This window comes from Cebus imitator, unplaced genomic scaffold (assembly GCF_001604975.1).
Source record: "Cebus imitator isolate Cc_AM_T3 unplaced genomic scaffold, Cebus_imitator-1.0 Scaffold19, whole genome shotgun sequence".
NCBI classification, from domain to species: domain Eukaryota; kingdom Metazoa; phylum Chordata; class Mammalia; order Primates; family Cebidae; genus Cebus; species Cebus imitator.
Window position 1 is genome coordinate 11239981 of NW_016107334.1, and position 17431 is coordinate 11257411.

At 43.3% G+C, this 17431-nt stretch overlaps 1 protein-coding gene across 1 annotated transcript in view; it reads right to left on the reverse strand.

Annotated features, from left to right (window-relative positions):
• Window positions 1–8825, reverse strand: part of TARS3 (threonyl-tRNA synthetase 3) — a 64841-nt gene extending 56016 nt beyond the window's left edge. The window contains exons 1-3 of the mRNA XM_017518955.2: window positions 8431–8825; window positions 7101–7172; window positions 5284–5480 (exon numbers count right to left, since the gene is read on the reverse strand). Coding sequence (XP_017374444.1) covers window positions 5284–5480; window positions 7101–7172; window positions 8431–8745 — 584 coding nt within the window. The 5' untranslated portion in view covers window positions 8746–8825. The remainder of the gene's footprint in view (window positions 1–5283; window positions 5481–7100; window positions 7173–8430) is intronic.
• Window positions 8826–17431: the final 8606 nt, after the last annotated feature.

Here is a 17431-nt window from a genome sequence, read left to right on the forward strand (position 1 = left end):
TTTTGAGACGGAGTCTCGTTCTGTCGCCCAGGCTGGAGTACAGTGGCGCAATCTCAGCTCACTGCAACCTCCATCTCCCAGATTCAAGTCATTCTCCTGCCTCAGCCTCCCCACTAGCCGGGATTACAGGTGTGTACCACCATGCTCAGCTAATTTTTATATTTTTAGTAGAGATGGGGTTTCAACATGTTGGCCAGGATGGTCTTCTAGTGAGGTGCTGATCTCTCTCTTTATTTTGTGTATCTTTTAAATAACATTTTCTTGAAAATTGTTGACAAAATTAAAATTTTTTTTAAATAAAGTAGACCAATTTTTAACAGCCTATTAACAATTTATTTCAAACACACTTTAATTTAGTAACTAAAGCATTCTAACTTAAGGAAACAATTATTGTAAGAAACTATAAGGCAGGGCACAGTGGCTCACACCTGTAGTCCTAACATTCTGGGAGGCCAAAAGTTAAGAAAGGAAACCTGGAAAGCACAGAAAACACAAAGGAAAAAAAATCACCTATAATTCCATCACCAAGAAATTACCATTGATGTTTTGTTTATATCTTTCCATGTTAATTTAATACATAGGAATAAAAATGTTTAATAGTATAATTGTTATTTTATAACCTACTTCTTAAACTTAACAATAAATCACAGCATTTTCCCTAAAAGGAGACAGACTTCCAAAACATGATGTTTAATAGTCACGGAGGAACCAATATTTGCTAGGTGTTTTAATTATTTTTATGGGTACTTTGGAGGGCGAGCAGCAATGAAAAATAATGCTGCAATGAACATTCTCAAACATATATTTTACTCAATTATTTTCTCGGGAAAAATTCTGGAAGTAAAACTGCTAGGTCCAGGGAAACGCATTTTTAGTTATTTATGTCAGAATATATTGCAAAATTTTCCTACCAGCAGAGTTACAAAGGTACCTTGTCTTTGAGTTCTCATAATGTTAGGTACTATTAAACTGTATCAACTCTACAACGTAATTTTGGTTTTTTGAGACAGAGTCTTACTCTGTCACCCAGGCTGGAGTACGATGGCACGATGTTGGCGCACTGCAACCTCTGCCTCCCAGGTTCAAGTGATTCTTCTGACTCAACCTCCCAAGTAACTGGGATTACAGGCACATGCCACCATGCCAAGCTACTTTTTATTATTTTTAATAAAGACAGGGTTTCACCATATTGGCCAGGCTGGTCTCAAACTCCTGACCCCAAGTCATCTGCCCACCTCCACCTCCCTCCCAAAGTGCTGGGATTACAGGTGTGAGCCACCACACCCAGTCTACAATGTTATCTTTTAATTAACATTTCTGTGATTAACTTGAGCAGCAATACACTATTGTTAGAAGGACACAGGTGAAGGGCCAACCGGGGTTTACATACTGGATAATTTACTCAGCTTCTCTAAGCCTCAGTTTTCTTATCTATAAAATGGGGATTATAGGACCTTCCCCATACATTTATACTCAGGATTCTGTCATGTGTACATACGATAACAGGAACTTAATAAACGTTAGATGTTATTAATGAAGTAAAACTTTCTTTTCATTGTTACCGGCTGTCATAGATGGCTACATGTTCCACAAACCCATTCTGACCTTCTTCCACAGAAAGAGTTTTCCAGCCTTCCTTGCAGCTAGATGTGGCCACGTGGCCAAGTTTGGAGCCAATGGATAGAAGCGGAAGTCATGTGTGACACTTCCGTGTCTCATCATTAAGACAGTAGAGGCCACTTCTCCATCCTGTGTCCACCTTCTGAAGATGGGAACCCATGTGCTGTTCTTTCTGGACCATGTAGACAAGGGCAACATCGTACCAGACAGCTCAGCAACCGGATGGGAGAAATTTGGGTCCACAAATGACTGTGTGGAGAAGTGTCACCCAGTCAACCTGGACCACCTACATCTAGACTGCTATATGAAAAAGGACTTTGACCATATTCAAGCCACTGAGTTTTTTGTGATGTCTTTGTTGTAGCAGCTTAGTATCTGTCTTAGGTAATACAGAAATAAGGACCTGGACGTAAAAAACCAAAACATGTGGCACTGGCTTAGCAGAGTGGCAGTGTAACAAGGAAACAGATTCTAAGATATGGAAAGCCAATAACCTTTGTTGTAGTGTAACAAAATATTTGATAAAACTTGCAGGCAAACCACGTGTCACAGTGCTTGTAGCACACAAGAAAGCAGACATAAAAGGGGAGAGTGTTGGTATACCCTGGGTAACTCTTGTTACTTTCAGCATGAAGCTACCAGAATGAGCTATCTCAGGTGAAAACAATCTAGTTTGCAAGTAGAGATGGAAGGGATAGGGAGGCTCCCTCTGCCTGTGTCCTGTAATTCAATTGACTAAAAGTTCAGAAATGTGGGACTATGCAAGATTTTGGAAGGACAATCTTCTTTCCCAAACAGCAGGAGGGACAGGCATTGACAGCCCTTCTCAAAGGCCACACGTAAATACAGACAATAGAGGCCAGTGGAGCTGCAAGGGTGAGAGAGCAAGAGTGCCTCCCTCCCACAAGCCTGTTGCTTCATATGACCTCAGTCCATTAAACAAGGAGAGAGGAATGAGCCAAATACAAACGCCGTGAAACAACGGAGAAGTCTCTGTCTAGAACATTCTTTAAGTGAGATTACTTTCATGTGGAACTGATTACCTGCAAACAGACCAGAAGCCTACTACGGTTAACTCATCATGGAAATTATATTGCCAAACAAATTATAAGCCCAGCTCACAAATATCTGTGACTATGTGATCCTTAAAGGAACCCTCAGGTCCCAGGTGTGCACCATAGAACTGCGCTGTGCAAACTGCACAGACCCCAAGAGGACAAACTGTCATGCACTTTAGATGTGACAAATGAGGGTAATGGATAACTCTGAACTTCCCAAAGAGCAAAATCAGAACCCATGGAGGACCATGGACAAGATAGCTGCTTCCAGAGAACCAAGGGTGAACAGATGGGCTGACACATGCACTGACCGCTGCAAGGCTGTGGGGCCTCATAGTCGCTTCAAGCAGAATCTGATGACTTCTCTAAAACACTGTCTGCCATATTTCTCCTTTTTTTTCCAAACACACACTTTGTGATTGTCTTCTGTGCACTGTACACATGTGTAGTGTGAGCAGACTTGTCTATTAGTTTGTTGCTAGAATACAAGTGGTCAGCCTGATGGGAGGTGTTCTGTACATCACTTGGAAATCCCAGGATTTGAGCTATGGCACTTAAGAGTTGACTCACTTGGGGAGTGAATATGTCAGATGTTGAAGAAGAGTTCCCACAGATATCTGGATGTTAGACGGGCAGACTGCGGCAGACTCCCTGTTGTTCCATAAACCATTCCTCTCTTCCATGGTGTGAAGGCTTTAGCTGGACATGTGGCTGGGCAGCCAACAGATCTATATTCCCATTCTCTCTTACAGCCAGGCATGGCCCTGTGACTAAATGTGAGCTAACAGGATGGAAGTGGAAATTGAAGTGAGCCACTATGGGGTCTTGGCCTCAAAGCATCATTGTTCTGCAGCTTCTCTTCCTCCCGACTGCCGGCAGGCCCATGCAGGGACCCAGGTTCCACTGCTAGACACAAACAAACCCTACCTAGGGGACAGCAGATCAACACGATGGAAGGAAGCTGGGTCCATAAATAACTGCATGGACCAGAAATGTCCACCAAGATGGACTGGTCACTTCTACACCATTAGCTTACATCAGAAGCCCCTGGAGGGCTCATAAAAACAGGCAGCTGATCAATTCAGGGGGTTTGAGGTGGGGCTCCCAAATTTGTTTTTTGGGTTTTTTTTTTTTTTGACAGAGTCTCCCTCTGTCACCCAGGCTGGAGTGCAATGATGCAATCTTGCCTCACTGCAACCTCCACCTCCTGGGTTCAAGCAATTCTTCTGCCTCAGCCTCCCAAGTACCTGTGATTAGAGGCACCCACCACCACGCCCAGCTAATATTTTGTACTTTTAGTAGTGATGGGGTTTCACCATATTGGCCAGGCTGGACTCGAACTCCTGACTTCAGGTGATCCACCGGCCTTGGCCGCCCAAAGTGCTGGGACTACAGGCGTGACCCACCACGCCTGGCCAAATAGGCTTTTCTAACAAGTTTCCAGATGCCCATGCTGCTGGTCTGGGGGACTACACTTTGAGAAATACTGCCTTAACACATTTAACATGCAACCTGACTCTCCTTGAGAAAACAAACTAATTCATGCCTCAAAACCTATTTTTTCCTAGCACATAATTTCTCCTGGAAAACATGAAAACAGGTTGGGAAAGCATTTAACAATATAATAGGATGAGTCAGAAATACAATCCTCACCATCATTTTCAAAGAAAATCTGAGATTTTCAATTGTTGAAGCAATTTGCTTTTAAATGATAAACATTTATTTACATGAATTAAATACAATTGTATAGAAGCTATACAAACTGGATTTATACAATTGCTTCTATACAATTGAATTTAACACTAGGAATTAACATTAGTCAAAACAATATAACTTCACTAATGTATCTAATTTCTAGAAAGGTCAAAGGACTTTTCCAGGATTGATAATAACGCTAACACATGTACCTTCGGTCTATAATTAAAAGACCTGTAAAAACTCATGGAAATTATTTGATTGATGAATAAAGTCAGTGTGAAATGGCCTGTCAAGAATTGTAGATTTTTTTTCTCTCCTATATATTTTTATTAGAACAGGAAATCACTGTGTTCTGATATTCAACTACTTATTTAAATGGCCTTTGGAGAAGCCAGAGGAAAAAAAAAAACTACATTTAATTTATTCAACTGAGTAAGAAAAAAATATATATTTTAGCTGATATGGTTCGGCTGTGTGCCTACCCAAACCTCATCTTGAACCATACTTCCCCAAATCCCCACGTGTTGTAGGAGGACCCAGTGGGAGGTAACTGAATCATGGGGGCAGTAACCTCCATGCTGTTCTGTAATAGTCAGTGCATTCTCATGAGATCTGATGGTTTTGTAAGGGGTTTTCCCCCCACTTTGCTGGGCACTTCTCCTTGCTGCTGCCATGTGAAGGGCAAACTTGCTTCCCCTTCTGCCACGACTGAAAGTTTCCTGAGGCCTCCCCAGCCCTGCTGAACTGTGAGTCAATTAAACCTTTTTCCTTTATAAATTACTCAGTCTCAGGTATGTCCTTTCAGCAGCATGAGAACGGACTAATGTTAGCGGTCCCTAAGAAAACATTTTCACCAGGCTCCAGTAGAACTATTTAATATTGAATATCTTTCCGCTCTATGGTTTACCTAATTTCAGCAGCCACTTGGTAAGGCGTTGTTTTCCAGACTTCCCCTTCCACTGTTTGCCCATCGGCCACTCTTACTGTGATCACATTGCTTCTATCTCCCTTTTTTCCATAAATGGCAAGTAAGAGCTGATTGTCTTTCTTCAATATTTCAAAAAGATCCAATCTTTCTTTTATGAAACTTGGTTGATGTTTCACCTGAAAATTATTAGAACACAATGAGATTAATATATACAGCCCACTATTTTCTAGCTAGCTGCTCAGCTCTGAATCAGCTCTGCCCCCTCACTGCTTTCCCAGCATACCATAGGTCTAGCCTCTATCGCTCTACAGATGATCCCAAACTTACCACAGTTTGAATTACGGTTTTTATTTTATTTTTATTTTTTGAGAAGGAGTCACTCTCTCGCCCAGGCTGGAGTGCAGTGGTGAGATCTCGGCTCATTGCAACCTCCACCTCCCAGGTTCAAGTGATTCTCCTGCCTCAGCCTCCCAAGTAGCTGAGACTACAGGCGCACACCACCACACCCAGCTAATTTTTGTACTTTTAGTAGAGACGGAGTTTCACCATGTTGGCCAGGATGGTCTCGGTCTCTTGACCTGGTGATCCACCAGCCTCAGCCTCCCAAAGTGCTGGGATTACAGGCATGAGCCAACATGCCCGGCCATTTGCTGTTGTTGTTGTTGTTGTTGTTTTGAGATGGAGTCTTGCTTTGTTGCCCAGGCTGAAGTGCAGTGGTGCGAAGTCAGCTCACTGGCACCTCTGCCTCACAGGTTCAAGTGATTTTCCTGCCTCAGCCTCCCGAGTAGCTGGGATTACAGGCCACCCTGCCCGGCTCATTTTTGTATTTGTAGTAGAGATGGAGTTTCGCCATGTTGACCAGGCTGGAACTCCTGATCTCAAGTGATCCACCTGCCTTGGCATCCCAGAGTGCTGGGATTACAGGCATGAGCCAACACGCCCGGCCATGACTTTTCAACTTCAGTGATATTGTAAAAGTAATATTCATACAACCATTCTGTTTTTCACTCAGTAGAGATATTCAACACTTCCTAATAAAATAGGTTTTGTATTAGAGGACTTTATCCAACTGTAAGCTAATGTAAGTGTTCTGAGCACTTTTAAGGTAGGCTAGGCTAAGCTATGATGATCACTAGCGTAGACATGTTAAATACATTTTTAACTCACATTGGGTTTATTGGGACTTAACCAAACTGTAAGACTAGGAGCGTATGTACTTCCCAACTCCAAAAAACTCCTCTCTGCTTATCTAATTTCTCCTTAGCTCTAAAGGTCCACCTCAAAGCCCGCCTCTTCTACCTACTTCACCCACTGGCATCTCCCTTTTCCACTGTTTACAGAACGTGTACAGTCACACATTACAGCATTTACTTGTACACTATCGTGCTGTTCCCTAGTTGATGTCCTGAGTCTCCCTGAACTCCTCAACCAGACTGGTATCTTTGGGCCCAGGTATTCCTCCTTCACTCCTAGCAAATGCTGATGCCAGATAAATACTTTCTGGTTGTTTTAATGATTTATACACAAAAGCAAAGTAGCTAGTTTCCTGAATACAAGGGAAAAAAAAGAGTTCTGCTTGCACAACTTAAAGAGGTTAAATACAGGTGTTTATCAAATATGGCAGCTCATTTCTGGAGACATCTCAAATTTAAGGCTTGAAAAGTGTTAAATACACCAATATAACCCAAATAATAATCTGATCAGTAATTTTTGTTGGAAATCCTGGGTAATTAACTATACACACATATTTGAAATTACAGGTAAGATTTTATATTGTTTCCATAGCAACAACTTACCTCGCTGTCAGGCTCGCTTTCCTTCATTTTCTTCTTTTTCATGTCCTTTTCTTGGCTTTGACTAGGAGGAGGCTGAAAGATAAATTATAAATGACTCACATCAATAACGAAAAAAAAGCAACACATCTTAAGAAGAAGAGAGCCATGCCAGCAGGCTGCAAGTGCCCATGTTTAGAGGCTCATAGCTGGCTCTCCTGACCACCACCTACAACTCTCAATGGGCCAGTCATTTTACAGGGTTCAGTCCTTCCTGTCTGTGCATTTCTTTTACACTGTTGCTAAGCATATTTAATACATTTTGCTCTTGAAAAGTTTTTGTCCTGAACTTTAAACAAACAATGTGGCTGGAAAATGTGTGGTTGCTGCCTGCCACTTCAAATGCACTATTTCATGAAGATGTTGCTAGTTCACCACAGCTGTCTCTCCTAAAGGACTACAGAACATCTCACAGCCTGAGAAGCTTCAGGACTCAGAAAGTTTATGATGTTAAAAGATAATTTATCCTTTCTAAAATCTTAAAAATACTGTATTAAAAAAAAATGTTGGCTGGCCGTGGTGGGTCATGCCTGTAATCCCAGCACTTTGGAAGGCCGAGGCAGGCGGATCACGAGGTCAGGAGTTCGAGACCAAACTGGCTAACATGGTGAAATCTCCTCTCTTCAAAAAATACAAAAATTAGCCAGGCGTGATGGCGGGTGCCTGCAATCCCAGCTATTCGGGAAGCTGAGGCAGGAGAATCGTTTGAACCCGAGAGGCGGAGGCTGCAGTGAGAAGAGATCGCACCACTGCACTACATCCTGGCTGACAGGGAGAGACTCTGTCTCAGAAAAATCAAAACAAAACAAAAACAATGTTAAATATACAGGTATCCTCTCAAGATAGACCACCAAAACAAGGGCACAAAAAGCTAAAACTTCTCGTCCAAAAAAACCACCAACAAAAAAGAACCAGAGGGAATGAAAGAGTTTACATACGCAGCTTTCTGGCCAAGGAAAGAATAATGAGTTTGAAACTCTCCAGCATTTTTTCAAACAAATGAAAACACCATTTCTGCTACTGAAAAAGATGTGTGGCAGGCTCTCTAACGGACGAGTTGAGAAATCAACAGCATTTACTAAATTGGGCGACTGCTGGAAATCCAGCGGCTCCCCAGGCCGCAAGGGAGCGCAGGCAGAGCAGGGCAGCGCAGCCGCAGGGCACTGGGCGGGCACTGGGCGGACACTCCCACGGGGCGCCCCCGCACCGCTCCCCGGAGTTGCAAACCGCTCGGTGCGCACCATCTCGGCCCGCTCCGCCCGCGTCCTCTCCTGCGTCCCAGCCGCCCGGTTACCTGCGCGCCGGCCCCCGTGCGCCCGGCCTCCTCCAGCGCCGCCGCCCGCACCGCGCTCCCCAGCGTGGCCTGGCGGCTCAGCTCCTCGGCCAGGCACAGCCGCAGGCGGCACAGGCGGTGGCGCAGGTCGCGGTTCTCGGCCCGTAGCTGCGCCACCTCCCGCGTGAGGCGCGGCCCCTCCGCCTGGCCGCGGTCGGGCGCGTTCAGCTGCTCGTCCTTCAGGCGCTGGACCTCCGCCCACAACCAGCGGATGTCCTCCTCCTGCCGCTCCAGGCGCGACGCCACGGCCTCCGCCGCCCGGGCCTCGGCCGCCATCACGCGCGCTCCCTCAGGCACCGACGCCGAGCGGGGTGCCCGCGACCGCGACGAGGGCGGCGAGGGCGACGCGGCGACTGAGCGCAGGGCAGAAGACTGCGCGCAGGGCAGAAGACTGCGCGCCCGGAGGCGGGGGGAGGGGGGCGGGGCGATGGGGCGGGGGCGGGGCGATGGGGTGGGGGCGGGGCGATGGGGTGGGGGCGGAGCCGAGGCCTGATACGTTGCAGGGGCGGGGAGCTGGGCGGGGAGGGGCAGGACGCTGGCTGAGGAGGGGCGGGGCCTAAGCTAGATACCCCGCCCGGCGGGGCGGGGCCTGAGGCCAAGCCCACCGTAGGGTTGGGGGCGATGACTTCCGCCTGGGCAGTAGCGGAATGGGGTCTGAAGGGCCTCCCCTACCTTTCGAGGCCTGTCTAGGGGCTACTGGCAGTAGCTTTAGTCCGTTGAAACGAAAATCTTCCAAAAACTTGCAAAAAGGCCATCATCTGCGTTCTCCAAAAAGGCTTCACCATTTCTCCCTCTTGGATTCTGGCAGTCACCGTGCTATCACCCTGCAAACAGGTTCTAAAAAGTGGCCGTTAAAAATGGACTTTCTGGCCTTTCATGCCAAAATTGCCCATGTGCAGAGGCCGCTCGGCCAGGGCACATAGAAAATCGCTGTGAAATCTAAATCTGACCAGCATGAAATTGCTAGCCCCACGAGTCTAGGACAAATGCCACATGTGTCTTTGTATCCCTCATAACAGTGAACGTGAAACTTCCTGGAGCAGGAACACAAGTTGATTTTTATCACTATTCTTAGGCTTAGGATGTGACAAACGTTGTCCCGAACTCTTTGTAATAGTAGTAACTCCTTTAATCCTCGTAACAAGAGATACTGTTACATCCGCTTATAGCTGGAGAAATGGAAGCACAAAGAGACTGTTACTTGACTAACGTCACACAGCCACTACATGACAAGGGTGGAATTCAAACTCAGATAGTCTAATGCCAGTTTCTATGCACTTAACGCTATGGGGCTTCTCAACTTTGGCAGAATTGAATCAAACATGTCATATAATGTGATACAGGTAAAAATGGCCAAAGAGTCCTGAAATAAGAGAGCTTAGCTTCAACTGGTGTAGTTTGAAAAAGGGAGAAATTGCTCTGAAAATAAAGGTTAGGATGTGTTAGCAAGGAGGAAAGGCAGGTAAATTCCACCCTAGGAGCAGAATCAGTGCAGGAGAAGGAGCGGAGAAGGACAAGCTCATTGGATTAAGCCGAGTGGAATCCCAAACAGCACTCCATGAAGTTCGGTGCTAACCAATACCACTGTGTCTTTCTTAGTCCTTCCTCGGGAAGCGTCTGCATACGGTTACACAGGACCCACTGGCTTCTCATTACTCCTCATTATTCATCATTTCTCAACCCAGTGCCATTGAGTTTCTGCTTCTGCCATTCTGCCATGACCAACGCATCATTAAATATCATGGACCCACTTAAGCTACCCCAGAATTTCCTTAGGACCCTTTGGAATTTGTCTTTCTTGGGCCTCCACTCCCAATCCCTAGGGGACCACCAGTCTGCTTCCTGTCACTATAGCTCAGTTTGCATTTTCTAGATTTTCTGTAAATGGAAGCACACAGTATGTCCTCCTTTTGTTTAGCTACTTTCACTCAGCCCAATAATTTTAATATTCACCTATGTTTGTGGGTATCTATAGTTATTTCTGTTGTTTTTTTTTTTCTGAGTAGTATTCCATTGTATGGATATACTATAATTTGTTTATTCATTTATTGATGGAAAATTTGAGTTATTTCCAGGTTTGGGCTAGGGTCACACAATACCCAGTGAGCCCATTGGGTTTCCAAACTCACATTGTGGTTGTTTTCTCGTTCCAGAATGCAGAGTTTGAATAGACATACTCCAAACTGGCAGAACCCCTGCAATGTTTCCCTGACCCTGAAACGTAAGGCTTTTCTGGTAGGAAAGGCCAAGCAGAAAACACTAGAACTTTCTCAACATACAAAAATAGTAAATCGAAAGCAATACTGCATTCCTGAAGGAATTGCAGATATTACTGCTGCCGTGAAGAACCTGAAAGATGCAGGGGTGGTGATTCTCATCACATCCCATTTAGCTTACCTTACCATCCCATTCACATTTAGCCTGTGTAGAAGACAAATGGATGTTAGGGAATTATAGTAGATTAATATAAATTTAATTAAGTGGTGATTCCAGTTGCAACTGCTCTTCCAGATATGATTTCATCGGTGGAGTAAATCAGCATAACCTCTGGCACCAGATATGCACCTATTGAGCTAGCTGATGCTTCTTTCTTTATACTTGTTAGTTAAGGGCTATCAAGCACCGTTTTATTTCATCTGACAAGGCTGGCAATACATCTTCACAGGGTATCAGCTCAAAACGATATAAACCCTTTAGTTTTATGTGGTAATCTAGTCCACAAGGACTTTGATTGCGCTGTATTCCACAGGACATCATGCTGGTGTCCTATCATTGATGATAGCATGCTGATTTTCCCTGATAAGCAGGAAATAACAAGTATGTAGTCACCTTGATAAGGCACATGGAGGTCATAGAGAAGGGATATATCCTCAAATGTGAAAATTTAGACGGCTGTCACCTCAATGAAATTTCTAGGCATTCAGTAGTTCAGAGCGTTTAGAGGTGTCATTTCCAAGGTTGAGGAAAAATTACTTCTTTTTACTAAAAGGCATAATGCCTAATGGGCCTCTTTGGAGGCAACATACGCCTTATTTGGACATATTTTTCTAAACCAATTGCTGCATAACTCAAAAGACTGCCAGTGCGAAGTAAGACAGAACCTAAGAAGATTCTGAATCAGGTAATGCTGCTGTGCAAGCAACTTTTCTATGTGGGCCGCATGAACAACAGATCTGAAGGTGCTTGAAATGTCAACCTAGAGTGCAGCGGTAAGATCTGGGCTCACTGCAACCTCAACCTGCTGGGCTCAAACAACCCTCCCACCTCAGCCTTCTGAGTAGCTGGGACTACAGATGCATACCACCATGTCCAGTTAGTTTTAAAAAATTTTGTAGTGATGGGGTCTTGCTATGTTGCCCCGGCTGGTCTTGAACTCCTGGCCTCAGGTGATCTTTCCACCTTGACCTCCCAAAGTGTTGGGACTACAGGCATGAGCCACCAGGGCTGGCCTATATAGAACTTTTAATGGGTCCTATGGGTGAATCACAGCATAATCCGTTGGACCAGGGAGAAAAGTATGCCATTCTCTGCAGATAACTATTCTGCTTTTAAGAAGCAGCTTCTGGTTTGCTATTGGGCCATAGTAGAGGTTGAATGCTTCATCAGAGACCATCAAATTACCATGCCACCCAAGTTTCCCTCCATGAATTGAAGGTTATTTACCTATCAAGCCATAAGGTTAGGTATATACAGCAGCATTCTATCATTAAGTAAAAGAGGTATATGCCAGATCAGGCTCAAACAGATTATGTACACGTTTCTGGCATAAATAAGTCACCCATATGACCACAACTCCTGTGGCCTCCTGAAAAGTTTTATATGACCAATTGGTTGAGGAAGGTAAAATTTGGCCATGATTTACAGATAGTACTGCACTCTCGCAGAGTAGAAGATTCTTCAGGTTGATTCCTGAGACATTTAATTGTTTCCTTGCTTTTTGGTACAATAAAATGTTCCAGGTTCATCTTACACTCAAGGAATCTATCATTTCTCCAAGGTGGCCTAGTTCCTTTTAAAGGGAATTAGTATTTAAATCACACAGTGTGAGTCCTGGCAACAGTCCTCGTTTCTAGGACTTTTCTGTATTTAGGATTGCCAGATAAAATATACATTGCACATTTACATTTGAACTTCAGATAAACAAAAAATAATGTTTATATAAATACATCCCATGCAATATTTGGGACATATGCTAAAAAATTATTCAAGCAAAAAAGCATTAAATGAGACAAAGAAGAACACTTTGTAATATTAAGTGCTACATTCCACAATGAAAATATAGCAATTGTGAATATCTATACACCAAATTACACACCTGTAATTTGAAAAAAACTACAGAAAGCTAAAGAAGAAGTACAAACATGCTAATAAAAGGAAAATAACAAACCACTCTCTGAGTACATTCAAGTGCACACACAAAAAAGTAAGGTTGTAAAAGACCCAAGCAATATAATTAAAAAGTAGATATTTTGAATATATTCACATTATGAATATGTATGTATAAGTACGTATCTCTACATATAAACTATACCCTGAAAATGGAAGATGCATCTAAACAAATGTGTAGATTCTTCGTATAAATTGATCATACAGTAGGGCTCAAGAAAGACCTCAGTAGGTTTCATAAAGTAGAAGTGTTAGATACAACACTCTTAGACCCCAATGCAATAAAATTAGAAATTAAAAATAAAACAAAAAACAATAAAAAGGCTTTTCACATGGAAATTTCAAAACTCTTAAGCATCTCTTTGTTGAAAAGGGAAATAAAAAAGGAAAGTACAGACTTTCTTTAAAATAATGATAACGAAAATACTGCAAATCTATGCAACACATAGATCAGTAGTCGGAAAAAAATTCATAATTCCAACACCTATATTGGTAAAAACAAAAGAATGAAAATAAATTCTCAATTGAAAAATTGACAAAAATAACAGCAAAATAAACCAATGACAACATTCTAATAACACTAAATATACATTTCTTCTTCAACCCAGCAATCCCACTTCTAGAAATTTATTCTGAAGATACAAGAATGCAAAAATGCATATGGACAAAAATTCAGTATAAGAGTATTTGTGATTGTAAAGTACCTCGTAGGAGATTGGTTCAGTAAGCTATAGTACACAAACATAATGGAGCATTATGCGGCTGCTAAAACATAATTAAGAGGTTCTCTGAACTCATATGGAACAATTTCCAGGAGATATTATGAAGCAAAAAAGTAATGTTCAAAAGAGCACGTGTAGTATGTTACATGTTTTATAAGAAAAAAGAGAAGATAGAAAATATGCATATATCTCCTTACCAGCACAAAAAGAAACAGAATATAAACTAGAAAACAATGAATTTGGTTATCTACAAGGAGAAAACCAAGAGATAAAAGCACAGATCTCTAATACCTTTTCCCACGAAAGAGCTCCTGGCAGAAAGGCCTGTTCCAGAGCTGGGACGCTGCCTTAGTCCATTTGGGTTACTATAAAGAAATGCCTGAGGCTGGATAATTTGTAAAGAAAAGAGGTGTATTTGGCTCACAGTTCTGCAGGCTATACAAGAAGCATGGCACCAGCATCTGCATCTGGCAAGAGCTTCAGGAATCTTCCACTCATGACAGAAGGCAAAGGAGAGCCCACATGTGCAAAGGTCATAGAACAGGTGAGCAGAAGCAAGAAAGAAGGGATGGAGATGCCAGTCTCTGCAACAATTAGTTCTTACAGGTGCTAAGAGTCAGAACTCAATCATTACCATGAGGACGGCACCACGCTGTTCACGAGGGATCTGTCTCGTGACCCAGACACCTCCCACTAGGCCCTACCTGCAACACTGGGGTGAAATGTCAACATGAGATTTGGAGGGGACAAATACCCAAACGATATCAGACATATAGGTTCAAGATAAGCCTGGAGCATCTTGTTTTGCTGAAAATTGAGGAAGCACTCCCCACAAAAGTGAGGGAACATGACACAAGAATATAGGAACCAGCTCGAAGGAATCCCACTGGCCAAATCATTTGAACTTCAAAAATAATTGGCCGGGTATGGTGGCTCACGCCTGTAATCCCAGCACATTGGGAGGCCAAGGTGGGTGGATGATGAGGTCAGGAGATCGAGACCGTCTTGGCTAACACAGTGAAATCCTGTCTCTACTAAAAATACAAAAATTTAGCTTGGCTTGGTGGTGCACGCCTGTAGTCCCAGCTATTCGGAAGGCTAACGCAGGAGAATCACTTGAACCTGGGAACCAGAGGTTGCAGTGAGCCAAGATCACACGACTGCACTACAGCCTGGGCAACAGAGCAAGACTCCATTGCAAAATAATAAGAATAATTAAGTACAGTAATGAATTGTAAACCATTAAAAAATATAGGAACTCACGAGTCCATAGCAATAATAGAAAAAAATGGGAGAGAAGCCAGACCTCAGTTTATAGTCTAATGCCAAGAACTAAATGGCAAACACAGAGGTAAATGTGCAATTAGAAAACCAACGCTTTGCCATCTTCAGAGTAAAGACAGGATCAGACAAGAATCGTCATGCTCAATCTAGGGGACAGTGCTGAAAAGCGGCAGGATACTGGCATGGACATAAAATGTTAACTAGTTGGGGGGAAACCCCACAAGAGCAGAGGCAGTCTGACGCCTCAGCCTGTTCTCATATAAATATAGAATTAGAAAATCAGAAATAGAGGTACATAGTTATTCCTATATATAATCACATAGCTATTCATATGTAATCATAAATATATACATGTATATAATCAGTCTTTAATCTTACTAATAAGTCTCAGGTCAAGAAGTATGGGACTGAAGTAGCATTGGAAAAGAGGTGACCCTAAGGCAAGATGCTCTAAGTCCTCTGTCACACCCGCATAAGGGCTGCTGGAGGACCCTCGGCTGGGTGACAGAGCCAGCGCTGTGAAAGCACCTGCTTTTAGCCAGCTAGGGAAGGAGACATCCAAGATGGCCAAGACGTCTCCTTCCTTGGGGGAGCGAGGAGAAAACTCCACTCTTCCAAGCTCTTGTGGTACGCCTGACGACTGTCAGGGAGGCCCACAGACATCTGGGGACTTAATTGTCTCCCTGTGGTGTTGTGCTTCAGCGGTCACGCTCCCTGTCTACTTTCAAGTTCTGCTTCTGCACCTGGTTCCTCTTTTTCTTAGAAGATAAGATTTAGTAATAGTAACTTAAATCTTAGTTACCTTGTTATTTCTTGACAAGTATGAAAAAAGTGCTGACGCCTTAGGTTTCCTCCTCGCCTCAGCTTCTTCAAAGTCCTGGGCCCCCTGTCTCCAAGACACAATATTTACCTGGGCCTGTCACTGACCACATTACATCCTACCTGCCCTTCCCTTTGCTTTGTTCTCAAGAAAAGCCAGAGCGTCCAGGCACTCGGGGCCACTGCTGGTCTCTGCGATTTGGTAGCAGTGGACTCCTGGGCCCAAACTCTCTTTTCTCTATCTCTGTGTCTTATGTCTTTTATTTCCAGTTTCTCATCTCCACACCAGCAGGGAGGGACTCATTGGACCCTATAGGGCTGGACCCTATATTAACTAGTTGCAAGGGAGGCTGTTAACTAGTTGCAAGGGAGAAAACATGAAGTAATTCTACAGTGGAGAAATCAGGCAATACCCTGATCAGGTGATCAAAATGAACATCACCTATGAGGAACAGGTGGACCCTATGTGCCTCCAGATGTGATATTCTAAAGAAGGTAGAGCATCCCTGTACAGAATTTATACCAAGAATATGCAACCCCAATCTAATCACAAGGAAACAGCACAAAAACACAAAATGAGGAATATTTGTTTTCAATGGTGGAGGGCAGAAACTGTATTCTTCAAAAATGTTTATATCATGAGAGATAAAACCTGGAATGCTCCAGATTAAATGACACTAAAGAGCCATGATGATTAAATGCAATATCTCACTCCAGAATGGATCCTGGATGGGGTAAAAATGCTATAAAGAACCTATTAGACAAACTGACAAAATTGGAATACAGACGGTATATCAGATAACAGTATCGTGTTCATGTAAATTTATGAAGTCGATAATTGTTCTAAAGCTATATGAGATCTCCATTCTTTGTAAAACTTAGCTGAAGTATTTAGTTATGATGTATGTAGCTTATGTCCAAACGGTTGAGAAAAAAATTCTAGACGGAGAGACAGCAAATGTTAAAGCAAAGGGTAAAATGTTTGCCTCAAACATATGCTTCTTAAAACATCTGTAAGATTACATTTACTTCCCTGGCTAAAGCCATCAGGAGCTTTCTACTGCAAATAAAGTAAATTCCAAATTCCTTATCAGGACCTACCAGGCCAGCAAGATCGAGTCCCTGATGGCCTCTTAGATTATACCATGACCCCCATACCCTGCAACCCCCTGTGCTGGTTCGTGGAGCTCGCAGATCCACGGAAACAGCCCTCCCTCCCACCTCTGGGATCTTACACATTCTGCATCTTCGCTTGTTAATATCCTCAGTCCACTCCTAATGTCTGTCTTCTTTTCGTCCTGTCAGTTTTAGCTTAGTGTCACCTCCCCAATCTATTTAAGGTCTGCCCCATTCTCTCAGTATCCTTTTCTACTATGTTGTAATCGTTACTGTATTTATTTATTTATTCATTTATTTTTTGAGTTGGAGTTTCACTCTTGTTGCCCAGGCTGGAGTGCAATGGTGCAATCTCAGCTCACTGTGACCTCCATCTCCCAGCTTCAAGCCATTTACCTGCCTCAGCCTCGTGAGTAGCTGGGATTATAGACATGAACCACCACACCCGACTAATTTTTGTATTTTTAGTAGAGATGGGGTTTCTCCACATTGGTCAGGCTGGTCTCAAACTCCTGACCTCAGGCGATCCACGCGCCTCAGCCTCCCAAAGTGCTGGGGTTACAGGAGTGAGCCACCACGCCTGGCCTAATTATTTTTATCTACTTGAGTTTTTTGTTTTTTCTATCCCCACCTCC